Raw genomic sequence first — 10,110 nt, 5'->3', positions numbered from 1 at the left:
CAGTGGCTAGCTCACTCTGCAGAAGGAGAAGAAAAGCAGGAAAAGTTGTCCATCAGTAATATATTAGTAATTGAGGAGGGAAAACCCCCCCCCATACAGTCACTTACCACCTCCCACAGGCAAACGTGCACTGATGTCCAGCCAGTCTCCAAGCAACAGTTACTTTAGACAGACTACACCCCCAGGTTTTATTGCTGAGCTTGACATTATGTGCTGTGGAATATCTCTCTGGTCAGTTCAAGTCAGCTGTCCTGCCTCTCCCCCACCCTGCTTCTTCCCTACCTCCAGCCCATTTGCTGTGCAGAGCAGAACGAGACACTGAGAAGGCCTTGACAGCGTGCAAACTCTGTTCATCAATAGCCAAAACCGGTGTGTTATCAACACTGGTCACAAATCCTAAGCACAGCAACATACAGACTGTTGTGAGGAAACTCCATACCAGCCAGACCTAGTAGGAGGCTGCTGCAACTTCAAGGGGCCTGAGACTGCAGGAACCACCCTGCAGAGGTGGTGCATTTGCCTACTGGAGGTGTGCAGTGGTGAGGAGTCATGAGTTGAGATGTCCAGCAGACCATGTAGTACCAAGGAAGATCAAAGAGTTCTTCTCAGAGACCCTGTGGAAGTGAGAACCCAAACTGCACAGAGGGGCAGCTAGAGATTGTGGTTGGGTTTAGGGAAATGAAGGATTTCCCATGATGGGGAAGGTTTGTGACTTCTAGCAGCATGAGGATAATTCCTTCTCTACCTGCAGATCTGCAACTGCAATACAGACTCCATGTCCTGGTAGCAGATGATGGGGAGACTTACCTGGGGAAGCACCACAGTTGTCCAAGCCTGAACCACAGAGCAGCACCACCAGGAGACAGTGGTGGATAAGAGCAGTGGGTGCCTTCTTGCTGTGAAGGTTGGAGGACCCCAGCTGCCTGGGATTTTTGCCTGCTGGAGGCTTGGATCCAGCAAGTTCCGAGGACACTGATGAGGCTTGCCAGTCCCTCAGCCTACTACCCCCTCAACAGTTTATCCACATGAGCACCAATGAAACTGCCCTCTCTGGGAAGCAGCATCTTGGGTGTCTGGAGATCTTGTATGGACTGGGTGAAAGGGCTTACACATCAGAGTGAGAAGAGTACCAGTGAGGGTGACACCTTGATGGGAGCATATCACAGACCACCTGCTCAGGATAAGGAACTGGAAGAATTCTTTTGATAAAACCCAAGGAAGCCTAGGAGATAGTGCAGTCTTCCCCCATGCCTTTTAGAGAAGGTATCTGTAAACGAGACCAAGCCTGATGAAGCTGGAGCGCTGCGGGGTGAGATGTCGTCCAGGCAGGGAGGAAATCGCCGCCCCCAGTGCTTGTGAAGAGATTGCTGAGAAGGTGAACCAAGGCTCCAAACAGGCTGGCGTGGCAGGAGGACAGGAGACGTCAGGAAGGTGTTAACACACAAGAGGTTCATGTTAGGCGTAAGAAACCCCGTGAGGCCAGCTGAGTGCTGGAGCAGGGCTGCCCGGGCAGATTGTGCAAGTCTCCACCTCAGGGCTTCGGCCACCCAAGCCCGACCCGACAGCCGCCGGCGGAGCGAGTGGAAGCAGCGGGGCAGCCACTCCGGGGCACCTTGCCACCGCTGCCACCCGGGGCGTCGCGGGGGCCGCCGAGCTGTAGGGGTCGCTGTGGGGAGCGGGCGGCCACAAGCTGCTTTCGCCGGCCGGCGGAGGAACAGACACTTCCTGCGCGGGCCGCCGGAGCTGTTTCTTCTCCGGCATGGCGGGAGGGTTTCTGCTGGAGATCAGGCGGGGGACGCAGAGCGCCTTGCTGGTTATCCGGTAGTGTGGCAGCGCTGCCTGCCTTCCGCCGCTCGGAGCGGCCAGTGCTGGCGGGGGGAGGCGGGCCTGGGTTTTAGGGTCTTTAGCCCTGAACGGCGGCGGAACCCGGGTTATGTACCTGCGCTTCCCCTTGCCCTTCCCTTTTGAAATTTGGAAAAGGCCGAGTTACTGCCTAAATAAATGCTTCCTGAGCACGGTGGTTTATTTCTCTCGTCTGCTGCTCACCTTGGTTTACCGCGTGGGGCCCGGGGCGCGACTCGGGCCGCGGGGCAGCTGCGGGCCCACGCCAGGCTCAGTCCACCGAAGCCTCGGGCTGCAAGCGGGACGCCCCACGGCGCTTCACGCAGCCCTCGCCTTGTGTCTCCATCTGCCATAGAGCTATTACTGCGTTGGGCGAGCCGCAGCACCGCTCCGGCGCCTTAGCGCTGAGGCTTCTTCCCCCCCGTCGCGGTCTGCGTGTCTAAAACAGCAGCTCGTCCTGACACCTTTTTTCTGAGGTAAACCCGTTCCTTTGCGTCCCCAGCGAGAGGGATCTCCCGGCGTCGCCAGTGGACGTTTGCCTGAGCACGGACCGTTTGGAAATAAGGAGCGGTGAGAGCTGCGAGGCGGCGGCGCTACCGCCAGAGGTCAGGCTGGCGCCGTCCTCCTGCCGCGGCTTGCGTTGCCTGCCTGGCGACGGCTTCCACCTGCGGCTACGCCTCCGCCGCCCGCTGCCCAGCTCCGGTAAGGCTGCGCTGGAGCCGCCCTGCTGCTCGCTCGGCGCTGAGCGGGCGCGGGCAGGGTGCGTCTGTGCTTAAAGCTTCGTTGCTTTGGGTTACCTGAAACCGTGCTGATTTAAGTGGCGTGCAGACAGAGACTTTAAAGTGCAGGCTCTGCAGCACACACACACCCCAACCCAAGGAAAGCAGCGGGAGTTCCCGGCTTGCGTTGTGCATATGGTGGTGTTCTGTCTAAAAAGATCTCTTTAGCTCCGAATTGGTTTAGATAAGGAACTGATAAAAAACTAATAAAACTGTCAGTTTTGAAAATCAAAAGTGCAGGAAGTGGTATAATGAAAGAGAAACACGATTGCTGAGTAAGTCCTGTGTAGGAGTTTAGAGATCTGTCCTTGTTTCTTCCCCCAAGCATTCCCATTTTACTTCAGAATGATATTATTTCACTCAGCTTTTTATTGGGCAGCAGGAAATGCAGCAATATGATTCATCGACCCTATCACACTAAGGTTGTCACTGACCATGTAATCATAAAGGATTGTGATTTTGTGCTGGGGCTTCTTGTTCTCACAGCCTCCATTTGCGGAGGTTAATGTTGCAGGCAACATCTGCAAAGTTACCTGCTTTATTTCCATGATGTTAATTCAGGTTCAGGATGTATTTGCATAGATAGGAAGCATGGTAATAGAGCTGGTGCTTGCTTTCATTCAAGCACAGTACATTTAGATTCCTATAATAGGATGGGAGACATACATTAAATGACATAAAATTGCCATTCTGTGCTTTTAAAGTAGAAATGACCACTAAAGTATGTGCCATAATGGTTTCAGCACCAGAAGTGCACTGGAGTACTTTGTTGATTTGATGATATGCTGGGGTTGCTTCTGCATGTTGAGCTGTAATTATGCACTTTGCATATGCATTTTGCATTATACAAAAATTCTTTAATGTGGCTTATTAATGAAACCTACTTTAAAAGATCAAAGACTAAGTTTTAAGCATCTACCTTTGAAAGCTGTGCAAATGAAAAACACGTATATGAGCCACATGGTATACATTGCATAACCTTAGTTACCCTTCAATGTCTTATATTAGTATGCTAACCTGGTGTTTAGCAACATATGATAAATAGTTGTTTCTTGTATTAAATTCTGGAGGGTTTAAAAGTATTTTCTCATTTGTGTTTGCAACATAAATCTCAGTGCCAGTGCCAAGTATATACTTTGAGTCTTAAGTTTGAGAAGGTGAAAAACAAACCTAGAGCTAGGCTTACAGTTTTACATTTCATAGAGTCATAGAATCATAGAATCAATAAGGTTGGAAAAGACCTCAAAGATCATCAAGTCCAACCTGTCACCCAACACCTCATGACTACTACACCATGGCACCAAGTGCCACGTCCAGTCCCCTCTCGAACACCTCCACCTAATCTCTTCCACCTAATTTTTGGAGGCTTTTGTTGCTCCCTTTTCCATTTGGAAACGTTTTCTGAGCTGGCTTTTGTGAGGCTGTTAGGTGCTTTACTGGCCTGCAGAGGGTATTGCTCACTACCTATTCCCTTGACTGCTACCACAGTGGGTGAGGATGTCTTACCTGCTTGAAAATTTCCAACTAGTGCTCCCCGACTCCCAACTATTTTGTGTGACATATTGGGGTGTACCCTCGCATGGCAGAGGAACTGATTAGCAGAAATAGCATTGCAGCAGGGTGGTATTTAATTTTTATCTATACAGCCTCTCTAATGATAGCAATACCTCAACTCCCCCTGTGGAGATTTCCACCTTGAAAATAATTATTCAGATATAACACCCCTACACAGCAGTATGGGGCATAAGGTGGAGATGAGAAGTTTTCCCCAAAACTTAGTACTTGGCTTCTGGAGAGGAATAAATTAAGGTTGTCAGCATTTTGTTTTGTTTGTTGGATCCTCATCTTGTTCGGAGTCAGACACGTGGCAGGATTTTTCTTTTCTGTTTGAGTGACTGAAAATCTTGCAGAGTTTTGAGTGTCTCTTCTTCTCTCCATAGATTTGGTGTTTAATTTGAGAGAAACCCTGAAACCCCAGAAGAATTGTGTCTTTTACTGTCAATCCTGTGGTGACATCATAGTAAAAGGCCGGTGAGTACTGCAGTGCCTTGTATTTTTAGCAATAAATGCCACAGCGATTGGTATTCGTGTTACTTTGTGTACTTAGACAGCTAAAAGGTATTTATTTTGCAATGGTTAGATAAAAACACTTCTGAAGCATTAGGAATGACTAAAAGCAAAATTGCCTGAAACAGTTTTTCACCTTGTATTTGTGTATTCTTGGTTTGATTCTGGCTGGAAAGGAGAAGTACCCGACAAAGGGAGTTTGGTACATTGCCTTGTAAGGTGGGAAGTCTGGATTCTTTTCCTGCTTGTCTGCTATGCTTTGATCAAGAGGTTTTGTTTTGTAGCTGGGCTTCCCTATGTGTGAAATGTCTGCTTTGAGATCTAGGCTTTTTTTCTTCCCATACAGAGTCTCTTTGCACTCATCATAACAGCTTCTGATTTTGCTGTGCAAATAAAAAGCTGTAACATTTTGGCCTGGAAAAATGTTCATCGTTTTCACTGATTAAAAAAAAATATTTAGTCTTTCAGTAGCCTACATCTTTGCTGTGTTGAAGGGAAATGACACTGAAAATTTGAGCCTAGACTTCTTCCTCTGCACTTCAGGGGGCCTCTTCAGTTCTGCTCAGGCTTCTAAATACCCTTCAGAATGAGGATGTTGACCACAGCTCCCTTTCTGTTAGGCAAAGCCAAACTCCAGTGCAGTTCAGGGATGCTGAATTCAGAAAGCACAGGACCCATTTCTTAACTGTGTGACTCAACCTTGTTCTTTAGAAAGACCTCATTCTTTAGACCTCCACTCTGTTCTTTAGAAAGTCTGCAAGCATTTTAATGAAAAGCTCATGCAGTTTCTGTCTCTTTCAATCCTGACAGCTTCAGGTGGATATATAAGGATTGTTAGAGATGCACATGCAGCCCTTTATGATCTGTGTCACTCCTAATACTCAAAATGGGAATACACATGTGGCATATGCTGTAAATCCTGTTACTTTCTTGTCATACATATGGAATTATGGATGGCTTGAATGTGGCTGAATGAGGATTTCCTGGCTTTCTCTTCTGAAATGTCACATCAGAAAGTCTAGTAATAAGTCTTATTTTTGATACATTCGTTGAGTAATGAAACTGCTGATTTCTAGTCAGTAATATTTGATTTCAAAAGACATTGCACTTTTATATTTTTCTCTCTGAGTGTGTGTTTGCCTAAAATTCAGTGCCTCAAATTCATATGCATGAAGTTTATTTCATTTGGTTCTCTATCCTATAATGTGATGCAGTCAGAATTGTTGAGGAAAGGAAAAGAAGGCATGTTCCTGTCTCTTTGCTTGGCATTTCTCCTTGCAGGGAACTTCTGAGCCCCTCAAATTTATCACTGAAAAAACAGTGATTAAGACAAGGGTTAGGAGAGTGGTGTTGCCAGCATATCCAACACCTTTTGCTTCAGCACTTCTGAAAGGAAGGCAGCAGCATAGTCGAATGTTCTAACTCCAGAATTTGTATGTGTGCCTCTGGGCAGAGCCGAGTGTGACATAGCAGCACTGGGTGGGGATTTATTGCAGTGTGAATTTCTGGGGAAGGATCTGTAATAAGAAAAATCTGAGACCTAGAAGATGATACCTTTGAGAAGAAAGTGAAATAAATGGCATTTAGTTTAGATAAGGCAGTAGAGAAGACATAGGACTCTTCCAGTATAAAAAGTTGCTGCAAAGAAGGTGGCAGCAATGTTTAGTTGAAGCAAGAGGAATTCTTTCTATCTACCTATCTATCTATCTGTCTATCTATTTATCTATCTATCTATCTATCTGTCTATCTATCTACCTGTCTATCTATCTACCTACCTATCTACCTACCTACCTACCTACCTACCTACCTACCTACCTACCTACCTACCTATCTAACCAAACCCCAAACTCAAAATGCTACAGCTTATTTTTAACTATTAGAGACTACATTCAAAGCCATAATTTTAAAGACTTGATTAGAGAAATATGTTAGGAATAGCTTAAATGTAAGTGCTTCCTTGATGCAAGAAAATGTAGTCTGAAATCCCCTGGCTTGGTCTTTTTCCTTCCATGAATCTGATAGCTCTTCAGAGGTTAGGGTTTATGCTCTGACTCTTCTCCATTACTCTTGTATTACCCCCATTAGAGGAAGTGATTAGACTGTGGTTGGGTTTTTTTTCCTTCCATGATTTAAGAGCTGCAAAGTATTTGCTATACTTTATTTCTGCTTTATTTCCTTCCAGTTAGGCTACATGTAGCTCAGCTATAAAATAATTCTTCAAGGCTTTATTTCTGTCAGGAAGAAATTCTTAAAGGCTGAATGCTGTGAAAATTAAATTGACTCTGAAGCAATAAACTTTGTCCTTAGCCAAAATGGTAAGAATTTGTGCTGTGTAAGTATTCTGTTGTAAAACTGACAGGAGAGAAAATCTTCTAATTGCATGTTTCCTTACATAAATAGTTTTAAGCATGACAATTAACCCTCAAGCTGGTCTGCTGAAGATGTTTCAGTAAGTAAATAAGGAGGACTGCTGTTAAAGAGAGAACAGAAGGATTATGTGTTTAAAAGTTAAAAGCCCATTTTACTTCCAGCTTTCAGAATTTTCAATAGATAGGCTGATAGTACTGGGTTCTCAGATACTGATGGTGTTAGAGATGATCTTTCTTAGTCCAATCTTAAATGGGTCTCTGTGGTTGAATACTTAGCTTAGCATGGGAGCCCTCCTGAGAATTGTATCTTATGGCAGGAGACTTTTAGACTAGTATTGAAGTTAAAGGGTTTTAAAATTAGTTACCTAGACTTCTCTCTTTGGAGATAAAGCTATCTCCAGAAGGACAGTCAGCCTGGCTATATTGGAGGTCTCAACCTAAGAACTGTTTGTTTCTCCTTGTGAAGACAGCTTAGGTGGCTATCTTGATGTAGAAACTCAGAGCTAAGTCCCCTGGGTTTATCGTATTTAGCAGCCTCAAGTTAGTCAGCACTCAATAAACTTCACATTTCTTGGGTTTTTATGTTTTGTTTTTCTGGAAAGATGTGTTTTTCCTAGTGTTACATTTTGTCAGTTCTAGTGGGTGATCCAGAACATGTGTTCCTGCCTGTGAATGCTAAAAGCCTAAAATACAGTGGGAATGCTGTATTTTCTGTATAGCTCAGACTTAGGAGGAGTTTGTTTAGCAAATTCCTACAGCTTGGAGCAAGTGCTTTTTGGGGGCAAGAATTCAAGATCTTGATGCTCTAGGCTGTGAGGGCAAAGAAGAGCTGTAATGAAACTGGACAGCATTATTCTGCATTTCAAAGTAAACTGTCTTCCCCCTCCCCTTGTATGTAACGCCATTTCTGAGCAATACCAGGTTTTTGATGCTGTAGTTAAAGGGCCATACATAGGAATGAAGACTTCTTTTTTTCAGTGTGAACCCAGGCATTGGAACTCATTGACAAATTCATAGGTTCCAACCCCCGTGGCATTGTCATTAACAGTGCTACACCAGGTTGCTCAAGGCCTCATCCTTATTGATGTCTACAACTATCTTTAGGGAGGTTGTAGCCAGGTGGGAGTTGATCTCTTCTCCCAGGCAACCACCAACAGAACAAGAGGACACAGTCTCAAGCTGCACCAGGAGAGGTTTAGGCTGGATGTTAGGAAGAAGTTCTTCATAGAAAGAGTGATTGGCCATTGGAATGTGCTGTCCAGGGAGGTGGTGGAGTCACCATCACTGGAGGTGTTTAAGAAGAGACTGGATGAGGCTCTTGGTGCCATGGTTTAGCTGATTAGATAGTGTTGGGTGATAGGTTGGACTTGATTATCTCAAAGGTGTTTTCCAACCTGATTAATTCTATTCTATTCTATTCTATCCTATCCTATCCTATCCTATCCTATCCTATCCTGCCCTGCCCTCCCCTGCCCTCCCCTGCCCTGCCCTGCCCTGCCCTGCCCTATCCTATCCTATCCTATCCTATCCTATCCTATCCTATCCTATCCTATCCTATCCTATCCTATCCTATCCTATCCTATCCTATCCTGTCCTGTCCTATCCTGTCCTATCCGGCCTTGACAAATCAGTCATTTGGCCAACACCAGAATTAAGGTCCCACCATGGCAGAGATGTGGTTGTATCTCTGACAATACAGAAGACCACAGAGGTTGAAGACAGCTCTGGGTAGTGCCAAGAGGCAATCGTTTAGTTAAGGTAAGGCTGGGTCAGAGGAGGAGCTATTCCAACTTTTATCTGCAGGTGGGGCAAGCACAGTTTAAAATGTATTGTTGAGCTAGAAAGAAAGTTTTTATGGAAGATTTTACTTTTCATCCACCCAACAATACAAAAGGGCACAGGAAACTACAATGGGAAGAACTGGCACCTTCAGAAGAGAATAGTCTGTGAACTGCAAGAAAGGGACTGTGTCTAACTGCTGGCTTAGCAGCTCTGTGTTTATTTGTGAAGCAAAGTTGTATTTGCAGATTTTAAGTAAGCAGTAGAATCAAGAAGCTCTGTCCCTTGCTGTTTCAAGCAACAGCAGAAGAAATAAAGGAATCAAAGGAAGTAATCAAGGAAATTAGGAAGAGTGCAGAAAGCAATGAAACCCAAGAAAGTAAGTTACAAACAATGCTGATAACAAAAGCAGAGTCTTGATACTGCCTGGAGCAGCCTCCTTGGTCCATGCAGCTGCCTGGGAGAAAGGGATTTAGGTTATTATGGTATGTGGCTTCTGAAAGTTGAATCTGACTCTAAATTAAGATTACATTATCCTTTTCTTTTTTAAATGTTGATTTAGCTCTTTCAGTGTCTGCTATCTGACTTTGAGGGACTTTAGGGGACATGTTCTCCCTTGCTGTGGCAGTAGTCTGTTTCTGCTGGTTTTGTATCAACATTTGGTGCAAGGGAACTCTGCAAGAAGTGGTAATAAATATAATTGCAAATGCTTCCAATACTTCTCATGACTGGATAGAACTCTGCCACATGATTCCTTCCAAGAGAAGACTATGCCAAGTTCTGCCTTACAGTCATTGGAGATTCACCTTTGGGAGATGCTTCATCACAAACTTGGCAGGAAACACTCAGCCACTGCTTTTTTTCAGAATTCATCCAAAGAAAGTACCTTTGACTGAAAGGAGCCAAGCTCTTCCTTTTGAGAAAATGCCATACCTCCCTCCCTTTTTGTGAGGAATCTAAGCTCTCATTTAGTCTCTTAGGAAAGAATGACATGTATTGAAATACAGTTCTCCTTTTTCCCTCCTAGGAAATTTCAGAGAGTTCTCCCTCTACCAAGCGAAGACTGGAGTGCCTTAGTTGAAGAGTGGTGTTGTCACCCTAACCCCTTTGCCAGGAGCACTTTGCACCCTCAGCATGATGACTGTTTTCTTGGAGATACTTTTTTCCTGCTGAGTTCAGAAAATGAATCACATGGGCCTAAATCTTCCATGTGCTGCCCAGAGACTGGGCACCACGTGTCTCAGAGTGGCTCCAACTTGGTAAAGTATTTTGTT

General features: G+C 45.1%; 1 protein-coding gene across 1 annotated transcript in view; it reads left to right on the top strand.

The window, feature by feature from the left end:
* The first annotated feature begins 1,759 nt into the window (after nt 1–1,759).
* The window catches only part of UBE3D (ubiquitin protein ligase E3D), a 66,709-nt gene continuing 58,358 nt past the window's right edge, over nt 1,760–10,110 (top strand). Inside the window, exons 1-4 of the mRNA XM_054162493.1 lie at nt 1,760–1,824; nt 2,345–2,544; nt 4,562–4,652; nt 9,864–10,095. Coding sequence (XP_054018468.1) covers nt 1,760–1,824; nt 2,345–2,544; nt 4,562–4,652; nt 9,864–10,095 — 588 coding nt within the window. The remainder of the gene's footprint in view (nt 1,825–2,344; nt 2,545–4,561; nt 4,653–9,863; nt 10,096–10,110) is intronic.

Source organism: Dryobates pubescens, chromosome 6 (genome assembly GCF_014839835.1).
Source record: "Dryobates pubescens isolate bDryPub1 chromosome 6, bDryPub1.pri, whole genome shotgun sequence".
Classification (NCBI taxonomy): Eukaryota; Metazoa; Chordata; class Aves; order Piciformes; family Picidae; genus Dryobates; species Dryobates pubescens.
The sequence above is the reverse complement of the archived record's forward strand: the minus strand, read 5'-3'. Positions and strand labels throughout refer to the sequence as shown.